The sequence below is a fragment of the Rhinolophus hipposideros genome, assembly GCF_964194185.1.
Source record: "Rhinolophus hipposideros genome assembly, chromosome: 20".
In the NCBI taxonomy this organism is placed as follows: Eukaryota; Metazoa; Chordata; class Mammalia; order Chiroptera; family Rhinolophidae; genus Rhinolophus; species Rhinolophus hipposideros.
The window spans coordinates 16,208,811-16,235,014 of NC_138066.1; the positions used below are offsets into that span (position 1 = coordinate 16,208,811).

General features: G+C 34.5%; 2 protein-coding genes across 3 annotated transcripts in view; one reads left to right on the forward strand and one right to left on the reverse strand.

Moving 5' to 3' along the window:
- Positions 1-5,154, forward strand: part of SLC6A4 (solute carrier family 6 member 4) — a 59,768-nt gene extending 54,614 nt beyond the window's left edge. Inside the window, exon 14 of the mRNA XM_081027831.1 lies at positions 1,967-5,154. Coding sequence (XP_080883957.1) covers positions 1,967-2,041 — 75 coding nt within the window. The 3' untranslated portion in view covers positions 2,042-5,154. The remainder of the gene's footprint in view (positions 1-1,966) is intronic.
- Positions 5,155-9,558: 4,404 nt separating this feature from the next.
- NSRP1 (nuclear speckle splicing regulatory protein 1) overlaps positions 9,559-26,204 on the reverse strand; it is a 33,874-nt gene continuing 17,228 nt past the window's right edge. Inside the window, exons 3-8 of one of the 2 annotated variants that reach the window (XM_081027833.1) lie at positions 21,164-21,220; positions 19,393-19,468; positions 16,867-16,995; positions 15,759-15,966; positions 14,671-14,779; positions 9,559-13,021 (exon numbers count right to left, since the gene is read on the reverse strand). In XM_081027833.1, the coding sequence (XP_080883959.1) occupies positions 11,980-13,021; positions 14,671-14,779; positions 15,759-15,966; positions 16,867-16,995; positions 19,393-19,458 (1,554 nt within the window). In that variant the 5' untranslated portion in view covers positions 19,459-19,468; positions 21,164-21,220 and the 3' untranslated portion in view covers positions 9,559-11,979. The remainder of the gene's footprint in view (positions 13,022-14,670; positions 14,780-15,758; positions 15,967-16,866; positions 16,996-19,392; positions 19,469-21,163; positions 21,221-26,204) is intronic. The other variant, XM_081027832.1, reaches the window with a different exon arrangement.

Consider the following 26,204-nt stretch of genomic DNA (forward strand, 5'->3'; position numbering starts at 1 on the left):
GATCTGTTACATTCTACTTGTGAGGGAGGGAGGCCTCATATGAAATTTTGGTATGGTTAAAAAAAAAAAAGACTAAGAGAAAGGTAAATTTATTAACTCTTTTGGGCCCTAACCATACACAAGGTTGGAGTGTGTGGAGGGAGCCACCACTTGCTCACCTGTAATTCAATGGATATCACGTGCACCTGCAGCCTGGAAGTCTCAAGGTGGGAGTCATCAACTCGATTAGGCCATTGTCACAGAAGCCCTTAGTAACTGCACAAAGATACTGGGAAGATGGTCCCTAATAAGTGAGCGCTCATGAAGATGTCAACAGTGATCCATTTCTTAGATTATGACCTTGGAGAAGGCCAGGGCTGGCCAGGTCAGACTACTACTGGAAAATGAAATATGGAAAACAAAGGTAGGCCTGGCATTTTTGGGCCTCAGCATCCAGAAAGGCAGCAGAATGGGTGGGTGGGGGCATAAAAGCTAAATGTTCTACTTTAATGTGGTTCATTGTGGGCCGTGCCTCCCCCATACACCTAAGTGCTCTTTTCTCTCTCTGCACAACACTTAAGACTACTTAGAGTGATCTGTGTCCAGTTCCCAATTAGTGAGATATAATTCTGTGTAATCAGGTTATATATTCATTTGTGGGGAAGGATGGTGTGTGAAATTTTGCTTTCTATGACTAGACGTGTCCATGTAGCTGATGAGCATTGCAGCGACTCCTTTTTAAAGGTTTCCAGTATGAGGTTTCAGTATTTGAATATTAAGGTCATTAGGAACACAACATGTACAATTTTGTGAATTTATTAACTATGAGAATGGAACTTTCTGAATTCCATAGGCCCTGTTCCTTAAAGAAGAACAAACTTCCATAACCAGGAAATAAAAAAAGATTGAAGGGGACTACACATTTTTTCAAAACAAAACCAAAAGGACAAGTAGTAGAGCTTCACCTAAAATCAATAAATCAAAAGATGCTTTTAAATACAACTTTGCCTGCTTACTGTACAGACTTTTGCCATCAAAGACTTTACTAAGCAACTTATTTTTCTTTTTAAATATGTTTTAATTTTTCAATTAGTTGACATAAATATTATAGTTTAAGGGGTACAACCTAGTGATCAGACATTTATATAACTTATGAAGTGATCACCCCATTAAGTCTAGTACCCATCATAAAGATTTTTCTAAGCTTCTGTAGTGCTGCTGTTTTTCCTTCTCCACATCCCTGAGCTGCTTCACGTTACCCTGATGATTTTACAAGGCAGGCTGTATATTTCATACATAAGCCCAAGCATATTTCAGATCTGTCTTAAAGCTTCTGTCTACCTCAGCTGTTTCTGAAGTAAAAATTCTCAGCCTTTCCCCTGTGCACAGGAGATTGCTTTAGGAGTGATGATCTCAATGGTCACATCTTTTTAAATTTAATTACGGGATAATTTGCACCACTGTACGCCTAGGACCTAACCAGTACTCCTTTATAGGTGGATTCATTAAATCAGTAACATCCTGGCTGTTACCGTGGCTGATGGCACTGTGCCATGTGCCTGTGTGTATGCAGGGCTGAGGGGACAGGTGAGGTGGGGGGAGGGGCAGAATCCATGACTCACTCTCTTCTGTGTGGCCACATGAAGTCTCCTCTATCGAGAAAAAAAGATGCCCTTTCCCAGGTCATCAATGGTATGTTATAGGCCAGCAGAGGTTCTACTGAAGGCTCATCATTTTCTCCCATTAGTGATATAATGACTTTCTTAATTAGTTTATAGATGCGTCTAGTTCCTGAATATTCCAGTTTTATCCGTACTTGAGAATAAATAAATTGGAAATTCCTTAAGGAGTCAATGGGACTATTCCAACTTACTATTAAATGCCATTAAAATGCTATTTAAACTTTGTTTTAATATTAATGTTGAAAATTTTTTCAATACTGTTAAATTAGAAGAATGCTTATGACATCAAATTTTCTTCCTAACAGCGTATTATTAAAAGTATCACTCCAGAAACACCAACAGAAATTCCCTGTGGGGCTATCCGCTTGAATGCTGTTTAAAGCACTTCAGGGAGAGGAAAATGGCTTCCCAACCTCTTCCTCCAGTTCTGACAAGTCACGCCTGCCTTCTCCCTCTAAGTGAATGAGTTTCCGGCTAAGCCTGACAATGGAAGGGCCTTCTTCATGTATTGGGACATAGTCCCAAAAGACTACGGTGCCCAGACTCTTATGGCCTCCAGCCACTTCTTTCTGTGAAATCTCCTGGACATATTACCGTGTTAGACTCTGATGCAGCTGAACTGAACTATTTTGGATGTGTGAGGGTGCATATGAAGGTGACGAGAACCACCATATAACCAGTTAGGATTATGTGTGGAATGAAGTCTGTGGAAGTCTCCTGTATCATTTCTCATTGTGATCACTGGTATGTGACATGTGTTTGCTTCTAAAGGTTTCACTGTTTATGAATGCATAAACCATGTGGAGAAAACAGGGATGCTGTCTTGCTAGCCATATATTTTCTGAGTAGAATAGAATTCTATAGCTGGATCTACTAGAACCCTGTAACCCATGTGCTGCTGTGGAGTCAGGAGAGGAAGATGTAAGAAACTAAACTGAAAAATGTGTACATGTGAACATGTGTGTCTGTGTATCCTGGTGTCTCAGTGTATTCTTATCTTTATTCCAATACTTTGGGCCCATTACAAACTATATTAATTTCCTGATTTTTCTAACATTAACACACAGTCCACCTCCTCAAATGTGTTATTATTTGAAGAGCATAATTACTACAACATGTTCTGCCACCTTTTCCTTTGCTAGTGACACTACCTGAGCTCACACACCTCTTTTTTTTGGGCCAGGCTTTAGAATGTGCCGCACTTGCCATTTTCCTGTCTCTCTCTCTGCTAAACATTTAGGATAATGTTCCACAGCAAAGCTGGCCTGTTTCATTAGTCACTGTGGCTCGGCCAGGAACTACTACTTTGAAGATGGATATTGACAAATTCATCTTCGGTTTTCAGTTGGCTATCTGATTTAAGCTCTGTATACTTCAAATGACTGAGTCTGACTGTTGAGGTTACTTTGCTTTGGAAAGAGAGAATAAATCCAGTTCTCACTTACCGGGTGTATAGATTTGGCACCCTGACCTATACCAAGATCTTCCTCAATCCAAAAGTAATTGGAGAGTCTGGGATAGCCTTAAATGGCCCTCCCCTCCCACCCCCCAACCCCATGACCCTTTCTGGTAGGCTACCAGGATTGTGATTCCTCCAGATAATTTTCAAGATTGAGCCTAAGTAAGGCTGATTGGGAAATGGTCAGTTAAGTGAATAACCTTTCATTCGACATAATACGCTTAATATAGATCAAGTAAATTTGACCTTCAGTGGCTTGTGACTCTCAGATGTATAGGCAGAGAAGCTAATTTTACATTGTAGTGTGAGATTTCCTTATCGAAATCTTAAAGGGAATAAAACATAGTCAATGATAAAAGGACTCCGTCATCTAGCCCCATTTCACTTCAGTCCTCTATATAAATCAAATATAATTCTAACAATCTTATAGAAAGATCCATATAGCAGAGGCCTATTTTTATTCATTTATAGTTCTTCCTCTCTCAGCTTCCTTTCCCCAACAATCTTCCCTGGCCATCTTCTTGTATTTCCCCCAACATCCTTCTATTTCTGATTCTTTGCTTTTCCCAGTGGGATATTTTCTTTATAGATGATAGCTACTGAGAAGTTTCCCGAAATAGTACAGAAAAAGAGGAGGGGGATTTAAAAAATTCAGTACTGACCTACCTTCATTATCTTCACTTTTTCATTCCTTTTTCCTATCTTATTTCCATTCTTTTTGCTTTCTAGAATGCTGAAAGGAGACAGGTTATATAAGTGGCAGCATATTTAGTGGTCAATAGCTTAGCAATTTTAAGACTTGCTTTATATTCGGATATGGATTCTCCCCATTCCACACACACTTATGCAGTCTCCAAAGATAATATTTTTTAAAAGCACTTATTCAAACAGAATTAGAGTTCTGCCAAGATTGGTGTTAAGGGGATTATATAGGCGTTTTGAAAAGTTTTCAAACTTCACTAGACTAAAAAAAAATCCCAAACCTCTGTTCTGCCTGGTTTGTATTTTCTTGACCCCTATTTATCAATACTACTATGGATTTTTTTTTAAAGGAGGAGTAGGTAGATGGACTTTAAAATAATTTTTAAAAGAACTTTTACATCTAATATAGCATTTGCATAAAAGTAAAAAATAAAAATGGAATTATAAAGTTATTTAAGTACTGAATTTAATTTTTTTGATATGATTTTATTAGTTAGAAATACCCAAGCAAGACACAAGACAAAGGCATGGAGGTGATTCAATTGAGGTTGTTTCCTATACTGATATGTAACGAAGTCCAAAGAATTTGCCTCTCTTCCAGAAAACTTACAACCCATTTTAAATTTATTCTGCTTGTTGCATGGAATGCATATGACCTGTAACCTAAATTCATTGCCCTCGCTGCCTCATCTGGAGATGGATGCAAAGACCCCTGACAAATTCAAAATCAACAGAATAGCTCCAAAATCAAGTAATGAAATCTCAAATTAAGGCAAAAAGTTATTCTGTGAGGCATTCTCTCAGCATTCTCTTTTTACTAAGCTTGTTAATTTGGTGCCACCAATCTCAAAATTTAAGTGCAAGTCTGAATTTCCACTTAACTCACACACAACACCCCCACCCCTTAAAAGGGAGATTATTCTCCTGGAATTAGCATTGTATTCTTTCTGATAAGTAGGAAAGACTGGCCCGAGTTTTCTATCTGTTGTATCATTGATTTGGAGTTCACTGTCAAAGCAAAGCTTAGAACTATGGAATGCAATGGCTTAACTGTGCTGTTCTCACATGTATCTTAGGTAATGCTTAGCTACCCAATGGTACAATACAAGCCTGGTTCCTTTCTCAGCATGCCTCTTTACTCATAAATCAATAGCTGGTGCTTAAGATACCATTAAACACAACAGTAATTGGAGGATATTTTTCACCCTCCTCTCTCTTTTTTTTTTTCCGGTCATCAGGGAGGGGTGGGGAAGAAGAGCAGTAAGTTGCTCAGAGAGACTGTGCCACAACCTGTCATCCCCATAAGTAAGGTAATAAAAGCAAAATACTCATACGCTATGTGGGATGTTGTGTATTTTAAAGTCATCAAGGAATTCACGCATTATGTAAAACGCAAGGAGAGTTATACAGAAAGGTCTAAATTTGTAAGGTGAGCTTAGATAATGCATGTTAGAGAATGAAATTTATAAATCCAAACACGGAAAAGGAAATGTTAAGAAAGGAAACATCCCTATACTATACTATACAAAGACTACTTGAAACAGTCTTGAGGTTTTTTTCTTCAATATCAGAGCTAAGTCAATGATTAGTTATTAAAATTTATTGTGTTTAGTTCCATGGAAGGACTATTTCAAAGCTCTAAATCTTTTTTCTTATTTTCTGTAAAATCACCTTTCCCCTCATTGCTTAACTGTCTCTAAATTTCAATGATAGAACAATATTTTAAGTTCAGGTAACTAGAGGCAAAAGCAAACCTGGTAACTAACCTAATTTCTCTGCTCTTCTTGGAATCTGGAACTTCCTAAAGAAAGGTGAACTTAAGTTTTATTTCCTCCGCTAGAATGAAATAGTATCCCTCTCAATTGGTTTAGTACGCATTTACAATGGAAAAAATAAACATTTTAGGATGGGATCTTAAATATGCCTGTCCTTTTGTTTCATATAGTATTGGAATCTATTCAGTATTGTTTCTACATTAGGTGTTTCTAAACAAGTCACCTTTTCAAGAGAAGTCTTTTTCTGGGCGTGACTCACAATTTATTTCAATTAGAATTTTAGATGGTATTTCTCTTACCAACACATCACAAAATCCATGCCAAACTGCTGCTCTACCATCACTACAAGTTTTTGTTTGTTTTTTTAAGCTATCCAAATAGATTTTCTGCATTGGCAATTCCACTTTAGAAACAGTGTGCATTGGTGGAGCGCCTCATCAGAAAAATGTTTTAATGTCTGCTAAAGAACAACCTTATCATTTAGGGAAGAGGATAGATACCAGTCCTTCAATTCTATTTAACTGAAGACTCCAAATATAGTAGGTAATTTATTTCTAGCAGTTTGTGAACACTGAGAGTCCAAATAACAAACATTTGGGGAGAAATTATCTTACCTTTATGTTAAAATCCCTAAATTTCTATAAATAAGAACATTTGCTAATTTAAAACAAAGGTGTTTTGAAAGATTATTTCTATTCAAACTCTAATATAAAAGGTATACCTTAAGAAAACCTGATATATGAAAAATGCATAGTTTAAAAGATAAAATTAGGGACTTCAAAAAAGAATTTGCAGCTATTTCTCCAGTGGCCATTTAAAATGATTTGACTTACAATTTTTCAGGATACTTTGTGTATTGGACATATCAGTAAGGTACTTCAAATTCTAGATTATGATTAATTGAACTATATAAATGGTATTTCTTTTCCCTCATCTTTCCTTTCTCCTTCCACATGACTTACAACTAAGAATAAGAACATTTCTTCCACTATTCACCTTTGTAAAGTGGTAATATAAAATTTACCAATGTTATATTTTACATGAAACATTTTATTTTTGAACTTTAGTGGCAGAAGTAAACCTAAGTTTTATTTGTATAAAAGTGTCACCTCTTTAATATACATAGAAGGCCCCGTATTCATTTATGCAGCAATTTAGTCATAAATGCTCCAAGTTAGATTGTAACACATCAATAAATGTCTTAGGCTGTGAAGTATTACTGTGATAACTCTTAACATGATAGATTTGTTGTTTCAAAAAATTAACAACAACAAAAAACTTCGAAACTTTTAAGGTTAAAATAAAAATCTGAATTTTAACTGTATATTGTCAAAACATGTACACATTTCCCCAAAATATTACTGCACATCATTTGCAAATCTTTAGCATCAAACCTACCTAAAATTAGAAATATTAAATTTTAGTAATGCTACTTGTAATTCCTTGCAATTTGTGCAGCTTTATAACGTGCTTTCACATAGATCATCTTACTTGATCATCAGAGCTCTGGGTGACAAGATGTTATTTCCCAGAAGAGGAGCCTGAGTCTCAGAGAGATTAACTGATTTGCCCAAATTCACACAGCTGGAAAATTCCAGAACAGGCCTTATGCCTAGGTTTTCTGATTGCTGGCCAAAGGTTACCTGCATGTCTATCTTTCAAGTTGTCATCCATAGAAGCCTAAATACACAGATCCTAAATTCAAAAAAGAAAACCATGAGGGATCTATTCCCAACAAAGACATTCATTCTCCTACAAAACCACAATGCAACTATCAAGATCAGGAAACTAACTCTGATACATTACTGTCATCTAATCTCAAAGCCCATTCAATGATGTCCTTTTAGCAAAAGGATCCATTTCAGAATCACACTTTTCATTTACTTTCATGTCTCTTTTGTCTCCTTCAGTCTGGAACAGTTTCCCAGCCTTTTCTTGATTTTCATAACTGGACACTTGAAGATTACAGGCCAGTTATTTTGTTCAATGTACTTCAATTTGTTTTGTCTGATAATTGATTCCTAATGAATAGTGAATTCAGGCTGTGTATTTTTGGCAGAAATAGCGTGATAATGGTATGTTCTCACTGCATCCTATCAGGCAGAACACTGTATGATGAGTCCCTGTACTGGTGATGTTAATAACTTCAATCATTTGACCTAGGTAGTGTCTGTCAGTCTCTCCATTATTTCTTTTTGTAGTTAATTTGTATTTTGTAGGAAGGGATTACTCTGAGACTGTGCAAATATCCAGTTCCTCATCTAAGTTTCAATTCATTTATTTTTTACGAATTATTCAGTGGATTATAATTTATTTTCACGCTCAAATTGTCCTATATTTAGTCAGTGAGATCCTTTCAAGCTGGCTTCTGTGTCTTTTGACATATCCCCATAATTCTTGCAAAACTTCCTCACCATTTGGATTAAGATATTTCAGTATCATCTTGTACTTTCTCTGCCACAGCTATTTCTCCAAGCCCTGGTTCCTTTTAGTGAAGAATTTATCTAGAAACCAAGATCTAGGTACTAAATTGTGCTCATTGCTACCGTGTTTCCCCCAAATAAGACCTACCCGGCAGCGGCCGATAGCTCAGTTGGTTAGAGTGCGAGCTCTGAACAACAGGGTTGCTGGTTCGATTCCTACATGAGTCAGTGAACTGTGCCCTCCACAACTAGACTGAAGACAACGTGCTGCCACTGAGCTACTGGAGGGGCGGCCAGATGGCTCAGTTGGTTAGAGCGCGAGCTCTCAACAAGGTTGCTGGTTCAATTCCTGCATGGGATGGTGGGCTGCACCCCCTGCAACTAAAGATTGAAAATGGTGACTGGACTTGGAACTAAACTGCGCCCTCCACAACTAGATTGAAGGACGACTTGCAGCTGATGGGCCCGGGAGAAACACTGTTCCCCAATATTCCCCCCAGAAAAAAAATTTAAAAAAATACTATGAACTGCCTGTCTGTTACAAAAAAAAAAAAAAAAAAGACCTAGCCAGACAATCAGCTCTAATGCGTCTTTTGGAGCAAAAATTAATATAAGTATATTAATACTTATAGTAAAATAAGACTGGGTCTTATATAAGATTGGGTCTTATATTAATTTTTGCTCCAAAAGATGCATTAGAACTGACTGTCTGGCTAGGTCTTATTTTTGGGGAAACACGGTATCAGATAGTCCTGTCCAAGAGGATACCAAATCCTCTCGTGGACAGGACTATAGTGTGTGTGTACATTGATATATGATAGCTATCAGGGAACCACAAAATAAAACCATGAGATAACACTCCACCCACTGGAATGGGTAAAATTAAGACAAACAAAAAGACAAAAGATGTTTAAACATATACAAGTATAAGCAAGAATGTGGAGCAACTAGAACTCTCATACACTGATGGAATATATTTTGGTACTATTTTAGAAAACAAACAATATCTACAAAAGCTGAATGAACATATACATACCCTATGGATCAGCAAATCCATGCCTAGGAATTACCCAATCAAAATACATACATACAAACAATGTATATATACATATATACGTAAAATTTACATACAAGTACAAAAATATTCCTAAAAGCATTATTCATAATAACCCCAAATAGGAATCAACTCCATGTCCATCCATAGTAGATGGATACTATTCAATTTAGGTAACAAGCAAAATTAATCTATGGTGTTAAAAATCAAGGTGGGGAGCAGGCTGGGAAGGGATTTGAGGAGAGCATCTGTGGTACACGTAATGTTCTATTTTTGAACCAGTGTGTTCAGTCTGTGTAAATCCATTAAACTATGTGTTTGGGTATATGTACTTTCTTTATGCATGTTATACAATTTTTAAATTTATTAAGGTTCTGTAACTTGGCATGGATCTATTGTAGGTGGAACCTTGTATCAAATAGAGCTTTTTGGCTATTGTGGCAGAAATCCAATTTAAATTGGCCCAAGAGAAAAAGGAACAGTATTGATTTAAGTACAGTGGTACCTCGGTTTTTGAACGTCTCCCTTGACAAACATTTTGGTTTATGAATGCCGTAAACCCGGAAGTAAATGCTTCGGTTTTCGAACATGACTCAGAAGTCAAACATGTCACATGGCTTCCGCTGAGTGCAAGATCCTGAGGCCTAGCTGTCGGCTGTTTTCGAATGTTTTAGAACTCGAAAGGTGTTCTGGAACGGATTACGTTCGAAAACCGAGGTACCACTGTATCTAAGAAATACATATGCCTCACAAGAGCCAGAGACTCAAAAGCAATCATCAGGTCTGTCTTCCTCTCCTTTGTTTTCTTTTGTGTGGGCTTTCTCCTGTCAGGCAGTCAGGTACTCATTGTCCCATGCAACTCTGGACTTACCTCATTGTCACCTTTGCCAATGCTAGTGGAAAACATCTCTTTTAAGTTCTGACAAATCTCTGAATTGGCCTAGCCTGAGTCACATACCTTTCCTGGAGCCTATTCGATCCCATTTGAATCACTGGACTGAGTAGTGAAGGGGTACTTCCCAAGGTCAAGGCACTGTTTCCAGAAAAAGTAAATGAATGCCAGAGGCAAAAAAATCTATCTGGGAAAGGACATAGAAGAAACCTTTAATTTGCAGCTTCTCCCGGAGTTAGGTCAAAGTTAATAATATACAGTTGGCTCTTGAACAACACAGGGGTGAGGTTAGGGGAAGCAACCTCCCACATAGTCGAAAATCTGTGTATAACTTTTGATCCCCCCAAAGTTGACTAATAGCCTACTGGTGACCAACTGGAAGCCTTATCAATAACATAAACAGTCAGCCAGCATATTTTGTATGTTGTATGTATTATGTACTATATTCTTACAATAAAGTAAGCTAAAGAAAATGTTAAGAAAATCATAAGGAATACATTTACATTATTGAAAAAATTTGCATATAATTAGACTCACACAGTTCAAACTCATGTTGTTCAAGGGTCAACTGTATATAGCTTTTCCTAGCTAAAGCATCCAAGCTACTTTGTGAAAGTCTCTGAACTTCTGGAAGAGGGAAATCAACAGCTTATCAGATCCCTCAGACTCCAGTCTCTCCCTCCTAGACTGTATCTTGCATACTATGGTTAATCTTTTCAATATATGGCTCTACTTATAACCACCCTAACAAAGGAACCAAATTCTCTATCAAAGTTGAAGAGTTTTAGCCTGTCATTCGTGGTCTTCCATGATCTCACCCTAACTTTTTCATAGTTACATTATACTGCATTCCTCTGTGCACACTTAGTCAGTGCTTTTTAAGTGTTTGTCATTGATCTATTTTAAAATATTAGGATGTAACTGATATTTAATGTGTCATTAAAGAGATAAGAGCACTAGGTTTCATGTTACTTTTCTGGTTTCAAAAGTACAATAAAATGATTATGAATGCTTAATTTGATCCTTAATATAATTTTCCAAAAGTCAATATTCTTATTAAACTAAGTTTATCCTAAAAATAAAATGGGGTTAACTCTTTATGATAAAGTGTAAGAGATATAAATAGCACTTTCTTAATGGGAAGACCTGTTGGAGAACTATTTTCTCCATACCATTCATCCTTTTCCCATGAATAAATTATTTACAATATTTAATTTCAAGTAATAAATTTCAAAGACTTAGTACCGAGATTCTAGTGGGTTTTTTTTTCCTGATACATAAATGGAAGCTGTAATAAGCTATATAAAACAAGACATGTTCATAAATAGGCCAGCTGGATCTTTAGCTAATTTCATTTAGGCTAAATGGCTCCATCTTTTCACACTTAGCTAAAACTAATTTATATACATAACCAATTCACTAACTTGCTAGGGTTTCAGAATCAAAGTGATTTTTAATGGAAAAAAAGAGGAACTGTGGCATAAATGAGTGACTATTTTTAAAATAAAATACAAGCATGAATTAAATGTATAAACATATCACTATTTTTATTTTCAGTTAAGCCAAGTATGCTAAAGTTATTTAGACAAGATGTATATCCATATTTTACACTTTCAAAACAAGGTATAACGATATTCTCTATTGTTCAAATCCACATAATTTTATCTGAAACATTTATAAAACAAACAGTTCCTGCAACAATACCAACATTGGGAGAGTTGTTTAAATTATTTTTTAATGGTTGTAGTGGAGCTAATTTTCCTCATAAAGTTCCTACTGGAATTTAGCACACTCTTTAGGTTGCCTGAATACAACCAAGAATGTGTTGGTTCATAAGTCAGTATTACATATCTAAGTATTATATATCGATTCAGTCAAACATTCAAGATAAAGGACTGACTTTTGACTTAAACCTAAATCAAAAATGAATTTTTAAAATATATTTTCAAAATATCCTCCCAACCACTGTTAACATACTTCTTTATGTGTTCACACAGCATCTTGCAGGAATATTCAGTCATCTTCTTTCTCAATATATGTCTTTGCGTTACCACGTGCCATTTGCCTGGCCAAGTACCTGTCTCTAGCTGACATTACAGTTTCTTCATTGTTCCGCTTTGCAAACTTGTTCACTGCCTCATCTAGTTTCTCTTGTTCTTTGCCAGTCTCTTGGCATTCCTCTGTGATGCTGTGTTTTGCTCCCAGTGCTGTTTCAGAACTAGAGGGTTTCTCTGTGTTTCTTTCTTTGTCCTTTTCCATGTTTCTCATTTTGTGGGATCTTTCCTGCTCAAGAAACCTATTTTTCGCCCTAGAATTCGGGCTGCTTTCCTTTCTGTCTCGCTTTCTTTCTGAAGACTGACCACTTACTTCTCGTTTTTCTCTATCTCGGTATTTATCACTGTCTTCATATCTTTCTTTCCTTGCTTTCATCTGCTCTTCCTTTTCTTTGTTTTTCTCTTCCTTCTCTTCTCCTTTCTCTCTGTGTTGGTCATGATCATTTCGTTGTCTATCTCTTTCTTGTTCTCTTCTGGGATATTTCTCCCTTTTCCATTCTCTGTCATTTCTTTCTCTTTGGTCTCTTCCCCTCAGTTTATCTTCTTGTTCATGCCTCTTCCAGTGGGAATCTCTCTGACTAGCCTCTCTGTGCCTATGGGAATCCTTCTTTTCTTTTCGGTAATCACGGTCAGTATAATAGTTCTGGTCCCTGGATTGTCTCTCTTGATGCTGATCTTCCCTTTTCTCATGTCCTTTTGACTTGGAACTTTTTGCGTGGTGTTTGGTACCATGTTCTCTTTCTACACTAGATGACCGTGAATGGGTTTGATTCCTGTGATGCTTGGAGTCATTCATGGAGGGCTCTATGCTCTTTTCCCTTCTGCAGTTTCCTTTTTCTTCCACTTCATCATCCTCACTGCTGCTAGCATTCAAGTCACTGTCTGCATCTAGGTTTTCCTCTACTTTCACAACAGTTTGGAGAATGCATTTCTCATGTGTGCTGTTCTCTGAACTTACTTCATCAGAATAACCCCTTGGTTTCTCTTCCTTTATCCCAGACCTTCAAAAAAATAATATAACACTAAATGCCATATTATCAACTGTAGTTAGTAAGCAAATGAAGTATTCATACAATTCTCAATAATTAAGTCAATACAATAACAATTATGTATACTTTCTGATTATCCAAATGTAAAAAAGGTCTATTTACCTTGTAAACATCTGCAAACTAGCATTCTCTAACCATTCAGAATATTTTCATTATTGGAAGAAATGAAAAAGACAATAAGCCCTTCTGTACTGGACCACTACAACCCTCAGGCAGAGGTCTGTGCAAGGTCTTTTTGCTAATAAGCATAGACAAAGAAAAATTGGGAAAAGTAAGATATATTCTGGATCTTAGTAGTTATTTTTACAACATAAAATTCAAATTGTGGCTCTGTTGGATTTTTATTTTTCTCCTAAAAAATTTTAAGGAAAGTCCTGGACATAAATGAAATTTTTTCACAGCAAAATGGTGACAAAATCTAACTCTAAATAAACCCTCTTATGATTAAAAAGGCACGAGCATCCTGACATACTCTCTGGCACTTACCACAACAAAAGGGAAATATGTAAATACATTCACCTATTACAATCAGTAACACTATAAATGTTTGTATCATCTACATCTTCCCAGCTAATAAGTGTGGTTAGTTTATTTACATTACTCACACATTCATTCTTACTAATCATACAAACAGCAGTAAGTATGGTTCTCTAGAAATTCCTAGCAGAACTGTCTTGGCTAACGTACTCACTAATAATTAGGAATTCTAGTAGATTCTGAGAAGTGCAATATTCAGTGACGTTATGAAGTATCATGGCCGGCCTCACAACTATTCCAGATGAAACTCTAATAGAAAAACTTATTTTCTATTCAAAAATCTCAACCTTCAAATATACTTAAGAATCATAATTCTCATCAATTTTGTAACCAAAAACTAGTAGTTGGGGGTTGGGGTAGAAAGAATAAACCTAATTCCCTCTCTTCATCCTTAATTCTATTCTCCTGCCTCTCCTCTTTCCCGAGCTGCAAAGAGCCAAATCCTCTTATCTGAATGTTTCTGTTCCCCCAAAAAAGTTTACTTATATACAAGTTAGAAAAAATTCTCCCTTTTACCTTCAGCTGTACACCTATGGCATAATCATTTCACCATTCCTGTTTAAACCGTTACAATTTTATGCAAAAACCCCTCCAATCCTTCCTTTTCAGGCCAGTATTGGCAGAAATGTCTATAGAAACGGTCATGTCCATATCTGTGCTGTTTGATAATAAGGTAGCCACTAGCCAAATGTGGCAAGCGAGTACCTGAGATGTGGCCATTGTTACCAAACTTTATATTTAATATTAAACAGCCACACATTTCTTGACATGTGCATCTTACTTTTTATGGAGGCTGGGTCCTATTTATGAAAATCACCCATGTCTCTTTTTATATATTACCTGAACATGCATATAGGATTACTGCAGAAGAAAAATTACCTTGAACTAAATCTGCAGGTTTTTAAATTAAGAAACTGTACATCCTTACCCATTCATTCAATTAGGTCAGGTTTGGCTGACAAAACAATATGCAATCCTCTATCTTTCAGAGGGTTAAAACGATCCCATAACCACAGATCATGAACAGTATCTTTCTTCTAAATGTTCCATATGTCACATCTCACCTGGCTTCACGAAAGCTGCATGTAGGTACTTCCTCTTCACCAACTGCTTGATTTAACAGGTGCCTATAAAATCCACTGAGATCTTTCTGCTTGGTTACATCCAAACGTGCTAAGAGGGAAAGGAAAGCAAAAGTGAGAATATATTCAACAAAGCAAAAATGCAGTTGTTTTACAGGTAGAGAGTATATAACATACACAGGATGTAAACTATTCTCTAGATCAGGGTTGGCAAACTAAAGCCTATAGGCCAAATTTGGCCTGCTGCCTATCTTTCTAAATAAACTTTTATTGCAACTTAGCCCTTGTTCATTTGTTTATGTATTGTCCAGGTCTGCTTTTGCGATACAAAGGCAGAGCTGAGTAGTTGCAACAGAGACCATACGGTACACAAAGCCTAAAATAAGATGTTTATCTGGTGCTTTATAGAAAATTTGTGGACTGGTGCTCTAGATGACACACAGTACATGCTTAGACCAAGTCTTACAGATTTGGTTTCCTTCCACTTAAAAGTTGATGAGCACTTGCCAATTAAGCTACCTATAAGTACATATTTTAGTTAGATCCTGAGAAATAATCATGAGTAGAAAGCACTGAAATAAAGCACTATGATATTCTTTGGCCTCTGCATATCTTTGTTCTTTCTTGAATTAATGTTATTGTTTTTCTAAATGCCCAGCTGATGCTCCTTGGGTGGTATTCCTCTAGTTTTCTCATCCCAGAAAATATAACTAGGATTTAAATCTCAGTTTGTATTGCTGCTGATAAATGTCATGGTATTGTGCCTTATAATCAACGTTTCTACATTTGGAATCATTTTCCAAGGCAATGATTTATAATGACCAGAAGTTTAAGCAACAAAATGAGATGTAAGTGAAAAGTTCAGAAGTTATAGTTACTAAGAGTACAACTGTGTTTTCAGTTAAAATCTCCTCTGTTTTATGATACTATACAATACCATATTTTGTACATTGAATTTATATACATGAATTATAACCACACAAAGTTAGGGGACAGAGCAAACAAACGGCTAACCACAGAGCAGAATTCTGCTGCTTGTTTTCTTCTACCCTCTCCCTCTTCCATTTCACCTTCAAGTGCAGCAGCTCTCTTTTCTCTTTCCTCCTCTTCAGCTCTTTCTTGCAGTTTTTTCTTATAAGCAGATGTCACAAATGCTTCTTTGTCATCAAATTCTCCCTTTTCCATTTCTCGTTCTCTTTGTATTTTCTTTTCCATTCTTTTTTCTTGTTCCTTTTTTCTGATCTCAACTGCTTTTAGTAAGTTGTGAATATACTTGGGCTAGGTGAAAAAATAAGATTTAGGAAAGAGTCAAAGATAATTGTTAATATTCTATTTTTTATAATTAATTCATTAAGATAGAAACTTCTAGGCCAAACAAGTAGAAATGTCATCTTCTGAAAAGTCAATATAAATTTACCAGCAAGATTAAAACTAAAGTTATTTTCAATAAAAATGTTAAGTGTAAAGACAAAAATTATTCAAAGTGCTATTTTACTATTTTTTTTTTTAAATCTCAAACTAAATAAGGAATTTTCCCAGTGTTTCTCACCCTTTTAAATGGTATTGTCTTAACGGTTCTTCAACAGATAAGTAAATTGAAAAGGTTCCTACTAGTTTTTCACATTAGTTGAAATATGATTATTTAAAATAATAGATTTAATATAATTTTATACCACCACTTTATTTGTAGATACTGTAAGATGCAAAGATCCTTTAAAAATCAGTTTGTACTTGTGAAAAAATAAGAGTGACAGAAAGTCTGAACTAACTTCAATTCTCCTGGCCCTCAATTTTTTTTCAAACTAAAAATCTGATCATGGTATGTATATACGATTCAGTTACTACATAGGAAGTAATAAAAAATGACAATGATAAAATACAAATAAAGATGAACAAGAGCAGGACAAAGACTTTCTAAGAAAAATTTTTCAAAAAATTATTTGCAAACGTTTTAAAGTAAAAAATAAAATTCACAAAATTGTTAAGATAATTCACTTGTTCCTGCTGCAATACTAAATGTAAGGCTTCCTGAGTTCTAAATCAAATCTACAACAACTGGACTAGGGGCTCTTCACACTTCAAACACCTAAAAGCTTTAGATCATCTTCATGCTGAAATAAAATTAAGATATAAAATGCAGATCAAGATCAAAGAAAGTTTGTATTTTCAGCTACAAACCTTTCGGTCCTTTCCCAAGAGTAATTTGGGATTATTTTCTTCCTTTTTTTTCTGCATTTCATCATAAATACTGTCATATTCATATACAGTAGAATCTTCTGCAAGGGCCTTCTGGATTTCCAATTTGGTCTTAAAAAAAAAATTAAACATGTTTCAAAAATATGAGCCAGCTAAAAATCTAAGTAATTTCTTGAGAAAGGATCAGAAATCAGAAATACATGATAAAATTATGTCAATCACATTTTAAGACAAAAAATATAAACATCAATTCTGGAGTCAGGCTACCTGGGTCTGAATCCTGGTTCTACACTTAATAGCTACTTTGGCAAGTTTGTTTAATCTCTTTTTGTGTTTCAGTTTTCCTCATCTAAAAAAAATGAGAATAATTGTTATCTACCTTCCAAGTTGTTGTGATCATTAAATAACTTAATAAACTTAAAATACTTAGAGCCTGACAGAAAGTAATTGTTTAATAAACGTTAGCTATTATTATTTATTCATCTGTACATAATAGAAGTATGCTATTCAAATAGAAGTATTCACATCAAAAGGTCAAAAGGTCCAAGGTATGACTTAGAAATATCTAACCTTGGTTTTGAGATGCTTATATTATATTATATTGTATTATATTATACTATATTATACTTTATCATTTTTAATTGAGTTACCAAATAGAATGTTCAGTTCCCAAATGGTAGGAAATACTTTATAAAAAGCTCCCAACATAACAGAAAAGTGGGGACATTCTGTAATTAACATTTTTTGTAATTTTAATTATATAAAATCCTCTGCCTTTTTCATCATGTTCCCTTTGTCTTAAATGTTCTTCTTCCTTCTTTCAGGCCATTAAAATCTTATCTTGCGCTTCAGAGCTAAGCTCAAATTCTACCTCTTAAATAAGGCCATCTCTGAGGACTTTTACCTCCAATGATCTCTGTCTGATGGCACATTCTATACTGCAATATTTAGCTCTTAATGATATGCTTGATGTTATTGCTTTCTAGTTGTTTTACAAATCTTAGTCTGTTGCACTAGCTTGTAAGTTCCTGAGACCACACATTTTTACTTTTTCTTTAATTGTTACATTGCCTATTGCAAGGTGGAACACAAGAGGGATCCTTTTTAAGTGACAGAGTGATATTATAATTATTCAAAGAACCGACCTGATATTCTCCGGTTTTTGCATAGCAACAATTAAGACTCTGAAATGATGTACATGCTAACTTTTTAATGGAATACTGTTTTAAGACATAAAAAATTTTTTAATTTTCTTACTTTTCAACATTTACTTTAACCTTGGAAAAACAATGATTCTCCTGCCTACATGGTGAATTAGCGCTGCTGCTCCCTCCTCAAACCCAACCTGGAGAATCTAAGAAATAATAACCACCACGACAATAAAAAGCAAGGGAAAAGGGACAGTAAGGCTGTTTTAAATAGACAACATGCCTTTGTACTGTTGGGAGAGTGGTAGGAGAGCACTTTTGTAGAAATAAGTTATTAACTTCAGTCTCAAAACACATAAAGCAAAAAACTGAACAGAAATCTAAGGAAAAACAGATAAGTCCACACCCATAGTAGAGGATTTTAACATATGTCTCTCAGGAATCAATAGAACAGACAAAAAAATTAGTATGAATATTCATGGTAAACAATTGACCCAATGGAAACATAGAGAACATTTTTCAAGCATAGAAGCAATATTTATAAAAATTATTTATTGGACCATAAACTTAATCTCAACAATTTTAAAGATATGAAACAATACAATACATGTGTTGGAACACAAATAAATTATGTTAAAAATCAATAACAAAAAGTCCCTATATATTTAGAAAAATCAATCATAATGGAAATTAGAAAATATTTTGAACTGAGTAACAAAAATACTACTTACCAAATTTGTGAGATATAGTGATACCAGTGTTTAGAGGAAAATGTATAGCTTTAAGTACATAAATTAGAAAAGAAAAAGGGCAAAAAAACAGAGCTAATGCACCCATCTCAAAAACTCAGGAAAATAACAAAATACACCCAAAGACAGCAGAATGAAGAAAACACTCATTTGTAAGGCAGAAATTAACGAAGTAGAAATAAACTTATAAAACATATTTATCATTAGCTCCTTAAGACCCATCAAACCTTGGAGTTGTCAGATTTTTACATTTTTTTTCAATCTGGATAATTACAGTGAAGGATAAGAAAAATTATAGGCTAACTTCACTTGTGATGCAAAACTCAACACTTGTACAAAAATCCTTAATCAAATTTTAGTAAACCAAATGCAATGATATATAAAAAGAATAATACGTTATGCCTATGTTGGGTATAACATTTATGTGAAGTTATGATTGATTTTTCTAAAGTTAAATCCATCTTATTTTATTGGTATGAATTCAGCATGGTCATAAAACTTATTATCTTTTCTATATAGTTTACTCATGATTTAAACAAATAAACAAACAATAAACAAAACCTCAAATCAAGATCAGAAATAACTTCCTTAACTTGACAACAGATACCTACCGAAGACCTACAGCAAATATTTAATGATGACATATCAAGTTTATCCAATGAAACAGCGAATAACATGTTGTCATCACTTGAGATTCAGATAAAAGAATGAAAAAAAAAGAAAAAAGTGATCTATTAGGTAAAGTATACCATTTCTAAGAGTATTTTCTCTTAGATTTAATAAATGCAATCAAACTAGTACTCTTCATGATAAAAGTTTTAGACAAGAGGGATAAAAGTAGAAGACAAGAGCTGAAACCTCCACATGGAAAATAAGGTGAAAAGGAGGTGGTACAGACAGGAGATCACAGCAGCAGCAAGCAGGTTAGAGGTACTAGAAGAACTGCAGCAGCATTCCCCATTTCCAAGCAAACTATGAAAAAGTCCCACTAAATAGAAAAAGTGGCTGTGAACAAGCCCGAGTGAAGAATGAAATTAGATTTGGGATTTATGCTTTAAGTGATCATGAAAAGGCAATACAAAAATGTCAAAAGAACACCAGAAAACAAGACACCTACATGACCTTGGAGAAGTTTCCAGACTCTCTGGAACTAATTCTCTCATCTATACAGTAAAAAGTTGAACTCGATGTTCTCTAAAATTCCAGTGAACTCTAAAATTTGGATTCAAAGCACTCCAGTATTTATGTCAAAGAAATCACAGTTTAATTTAATGATTTTAGGTTTTTATGAAATCATTGTGAGGCTGCTGAGTTACACAACACACTCCACTAGGAAACTAAGGTATTATCTTAAAATAACTAAATACATAATTCTGTGTCCATTCCCCAGGGAGGCAGTAAAACACAGAAGCTAAAATTTCCCTGCCTAATTTGAACATACCTCATGAAAGTCACGTAAATCCTTTTTACTTTCATTTCCTCAATTATGAAATGGGGATTATGAGTATCTATCTCATAGGATTGTGGTAAGAATTAAAATAATTCTTAGGAAGTAGTTGCTATAATGTCTGGCACATAGAAAGTACCTAACAAATTCATCCTTATGCTGAATTCTAGTTAGCTAAGGGACAAGTGAATGTCAAAACTTATAGAAAATGTGGAGGGGCAAAAAATTAAAACAAAAAAAAGGTACTTTGTCATTGTTTAATTCCATTATGTTCTACAGCAGCTAAATCTAAGATACATTGGTGTAATAGAAAAAATTAGTAAGCCTTCAGGCTTACTTCTGTAATTAGCTGTGTGATCATGAGGGGTAATTTATCCTTTTGAAGTTTCAGATTTCTTAATCAGGACCATGAAAGGTTTGTGAAAATTTGTAAAAAGATAATGTATGCATATAAAAACTGCTTGGAAATATATAAAGTACTGTATAAATAAATATAAGGTGTTAGCAAGTCTATTAAAATTATCTGATATTCCCCTTTCTTCGTACATGAATTTCAAATAATTATGGAATTGTGAAATCACTCTTATTGTGAAGAATTTTTTTTAGCAAGTAAGCTCACTAGCTGGAATAAACCATATAATCCAGTGTCACGACTACTCAGTCATCTAAAAGCAGAAATGGGTTTAATCTACAGCAGAGCAATAAAGAGCTAATTCTTCACTGTGTTTTTTCCTTTAAAACATATACAGGTAACCAGAAATCCATATAAATCAAGAAACATCTTACACATTATCAGAAAACAAGGGTCAAGATAAAATTATTTCTTTATACACACCTATTTTGTTTAGTCTCAGCACCTAGATACCAAAACTAATACTTAAAAATATGTGCTGAAATACTTCACCAAATGTATTTAACTCACTCTCCCACCTTACCTGTTTCATTGCTTGCTTTTTAGCAGCTTCCCTCTGAAGGCTTTCACTCACGGAGGTCTATGACACAGAAAAATGCTGTCATTGTTTAACACTTCTTTTCCAATATTCTAGTTGGCAACTGGTTCCATACTTACAGTTAAAAATAGAAACATAATATTATAAATTAACATTTTCAAGATCTTTTCCCTCAATTTTTGGAAACATGAATTTTCATTGTAAACCACCAGATAAGGCTGTAAGGTGTAAGAGAAAACAGAATAGTATAGGACTTTTAGTTCCAACTTCACACTAAGCCACCAATCTCTATGGATTTCAATCTGCTTTGTGTGCTCATGTGAATGTGTGTGTGAGTGTGCACGTATAGGTGAGGAAGGACTGGTCGCTTCCAACACTAAAATGGTATGATTCCCAGCAACGAAAGCACAATTATTTTAATATTCACCACTGAATATACTATATCAAGCTCTTAGTATATGCTTAAGGTTTACGGGCAGTAAACCTGAGGTTACAATCAGTCAATAAATGTGTACTGAAATGCCTACCATATCAAGCATTGTTCTAGCTCCTGAAGATAGTAGAAAAACAAGAAAAGTCTTTGTCCTTGAGAGAGAAACAGTCTGAAAGGGAAGACAAATAACTAACGAGATAATTATAATATAAATGTGATAAGCAATACAATAAAGGGATTTTTAAAAAGGGGCTGTGGGAGAACAGAGTAGAAGAAAACTAAATGCATGAGGAATCAAGAAAGCCTTCCTAAGAGGCATGGCATTAGACCTGAATCAAAAAGAATTTAAGAGATGGCAAGGAGTATAGGAGGTACCTAGCAACCTAAGAAAAAAATTAGAATACTTAAGTAAAATATTTCCTTAAAAGTGTAAGTAAGGCTTTGTAAACATACTAACCAACACTAAAACGTACACTTTAAAAAGGTGAATGTTATGGTGTGTGAATTATCTTTAAAAAACAATAAATAAGGCTACTGATAAATTTATTTTTAATTAAAAATATAAGCCTCAGGCCTAGGACTATCGTTCTCCAGACTATTGGCATTTGCTGTTTTAGCTGTATAGTATCAACTGGTGCTGCCTTTGTTTTTCATGGCAACAAACAACAAAATAAACAAACCTAATTCTAGTTCCCTGTGATCATGGAGACAAAGTTAATACACAAAGGCCATACAAGTAATAGAAAACTTACTTAATAAATTAAAACAAGTGTACAGGCAAAGAACTACGGACATTTTAGATAGTAAATTGACTCCAATTAGAGGAAAAGATGTTGATAACAAAAAATAGTAATAGTAGCTAACATTTATAGAGCCAGGTGCTATGCTAATCTGTCATATGCTATGGCACATTTTTCACTAGAGTATCAATTTTAAACATTAAAATATTAAATACGTTAATAGGCATCTCATGAAATTCTTCCCAACATATTCTTATGTCTCTATAATTCATGTAAATTTATTTTTCTTGATGACTGAGTTAGTTAGCAATATCCTCAGACTTTTTCTTGCTTTTATTATTTTTCCTCTCTCTCCTTCAGTCTGTCACAATGCACCTGCTGTCACTTTAAAACTGGTTGCTTCAACCCAAACTACCGAATTTGGAAAAATAAAACACAAGGCTATTACTTTTCGGACTGTAGAATAAGCAGACTGGGAAGGGCTTTTCCAATATAAAGTATATATACTTTTGAGACATCCAAGAGGCCTTTTCCTTGTTTATAGCTGTTTAGAAGGATGAAGTCTGACCTTTGAAAAAAATCAGATGTGATTACTTATAGGATGATAACATCATGGAGGAAGTACAGTAATTCACATATCCTATTAACAGACTTACACCTGCGGAATTCCAATAGCATCAGTGGATAAAGAGGTAACTATGAACTAAAGCTGAAAAGGTCAGGGAGAATTACCTCTTTCTGAAGCTCATCTGATTCTCAGTTTTCTAGCTAAAGAAACTCTGACAATACTATTAAAGGTGATGACAACTTGTTTAAACACATACAAAAAGTTAAAAATGAAGAGTAGCAGTAAAACTTTCAGTTGTTTCTGTAAGAGTGATCCTGCATTAAAATCAATAAATGTATTAAATATTTTAAAATCTTCCATATTATAAACATAAGAAACTGTAGTCTAGATCCACACTGGAGATAAAAATAACTAGTAAAATTTAAAAAGCAGGATCAATAAGATTTTAAAGATCAAGTCTTTCCAAGTTTTTAGAGCTATGCTTAAATTAAAATACCAATACAAATTTTAAGACTCAACTTTTAATCTGGTTTCCATAAAGAGGAAGGTTATGTGACAGAAGGAAAAAATGACAAAAGCAGATCCTCCTGCATATGTAAGGGAAGGCTTCAACTTATTGAACTCGGCAAGAGATGAAATAGATTTCATACGTGTGTGTTATCAATAAAATAAAACAAAAAGAACCAACATATCAGCCTCTAACTTTAGATTGCCTATACAGTATGGTACAAGGAGGAAGTACAGAATAATGGTCACAGCGAAAGCTCTGGAATCTGAGTTTCAATCTGTCCCCTCTCTTACTAGGTGTGTTATTCCAGGTATGTTACTCACCTATTAATATATAATAGTACCTACCTCACAATCTGAGGATTAAATGAGATAATATGTAAAAAATGCTTAGCACGCATCTGGTTCAAAATGCTCAATTAAGGGTTAGCTATCATTATCACCATGCTCATATTTAAGAGCATGGGGCTTAAAGAAAGGCTTATATTTAAATAAGTTAAGTTATAGGAAAGAGTAGCTGTAGGTTCCCCACCCTTGGAGTATTATAGTTAAACCAAAGTGTTCACCAGAAAAGTATGTAAACTATGCTCCATTTTATAGTAATATTTATCAGTGTATTTAATAAAATATAAGATTGGATTTTATTTGAAGTTGTATAGTATGATTCAATTTGCATCTATGGAAACAGGAAAATCTATTCTGTTAAATATTTAAAACGCTGTACATGTCTTCTTTTGTGTTTTAAGATTCCTTAAGGTTTCATATTCACTAAATCAAAAGAGGAAAATGGAAGATGCATACATCTGAATCCTTCACTAGCTACAGGAGCTATGGCATAGCTAGAAATGGGTTTTCTAGAACCAGCAGTGGTTTTACCAGGAACTACTTGTAAAACACAATGTCCCAAAGCATAAGTAGATTATCAAGAACTCTTCTTTGAGTGAGTCCTCTGCTGTACTGCTATAGTGATAATTGGATGGTGGGCCTTGATAGCAAGGGAAGATCAACTGAATGGACATCTGCCTTTAATAACTGCCTTGGTTTGGGGTGGGAGTTCTTTTTAAAAATATATATTTTTTAAACTTTATTTTGAAATAATTATAAATTCACAGGAAGTTGTAAAGAAATATACAGGAAGTCCTACACCCAGCCTCCCCCAACGTTAACATCTTATATAACTGGATATCAATACCAGGAACTAGACATTGGTACAAACCACAAAGCTTATTCATATTCACAGTTACACGTGCACATATCTGTGTATGTATATAGCTCTATGCTATTTTATTACATGTATAGCTTTCTGTAACTACCACCACAATCAAGATACTTAATTGTACCATCACCACAACATTCCTTTGTGCTAATCCTTTGTAGCCATACCCACCTCTTCTCTCCCATCCCTAATTTCTGGCAACCACTAATCTGTTCTCTTTCTCTGTAATTATTAGTTACTTCATGAATGTTAAATAAATGGAATCATTTTGAGACTGACTTTTTTCATTAAGCATTATTTTAAATGAATGTATTTTGCTTAGTACTGACATTACAAAACACTTCACTTCTTGCCACAAAATATTCTAGCCTGCAAGTGACCTAAGAAAAAATAGCTGTTAAAAAAATGATTAAGGTTGAATGTGACCAAACCACACAATACAGTTGTTAACAAATTACTTTCAAAATTAGTAGGCAGGCAATTAATTATCCTACTTTATGCCTGAAGATCAGATCACAGGATAACACAAGAAAGTATTCATTAATGATGTCTTCTAATAAAACCATAAATTATCGTTAGGTTTAAATTTTGGAAGACAAAAATTACTCCCTGTAAGAGCCTTTATCTTAAAGAAGAAAATAATTCAATTTATAAATCAGTTCAAATGCAAACATTCTAACTGTCCTAAAAGTATAAAAACTGCCATATTGATCTTTCAAAATAGACTATCAAAAATCTCAAGAAAATACCTTTAAAAGAACGTGTAGTCGTTCTTTACAAATGTTTCAACTTAATTCAACAAACATGTTCTGAGACCCTACTATGTGTTATAGCACTAAGAGTGGGGGAGGAGCCATATTTGGTCAACATCTTAATTTTTTATGTTCTACATAATCTATGAGTCGGTAGTTTCCTATTAGCTTCAACTGCAAATAAGAAATGGATGTGAAGAAAAAGAATATAAAATGCCTAGTCCATTTTATACGTACTAATAATATATAACCCCCCTCTACACACACACACCTACACACACACATACAATTATAAAGATGTGGCCATCAAATACAGGCACCACAAATTGCAGATTTAAGAAAAACACTACAACTGAATTTTCTTAATCTATCCTACTCCCTCCATGCTGTGTGTAGATAACAAAAAATTTTTAATCAATCTAATGTCTGTTTCACTGAACTGCAGTCAGACAGAGAGCTGACTAAAAGAGAGACGATTTTAAAAATCTCTGCAGTTAGCTCAGGTTTAATAGAAGAGAAAGTACACGATTGTGCACCTTATTACATCACTATGCATGTCTAGATGGGCTGCTTCCTGGATTGTGATAACACCCAAAGAGAAATATTAATAGTTCCATATGTATTACTGGAACTCCCTCACCAATACACAAAATATAGTCTAGTGGCACTGGAAATACAGATACTGGACCATTATTCATATTATTAAATTACCTTTCTTTACTGACATTTTTTAAATTAAAAAATAAGTTCTGAATGTCTTTTTTTGCAGAAATTCTGTTATTCCATAACTAATAAACCACAAAGGGAAAA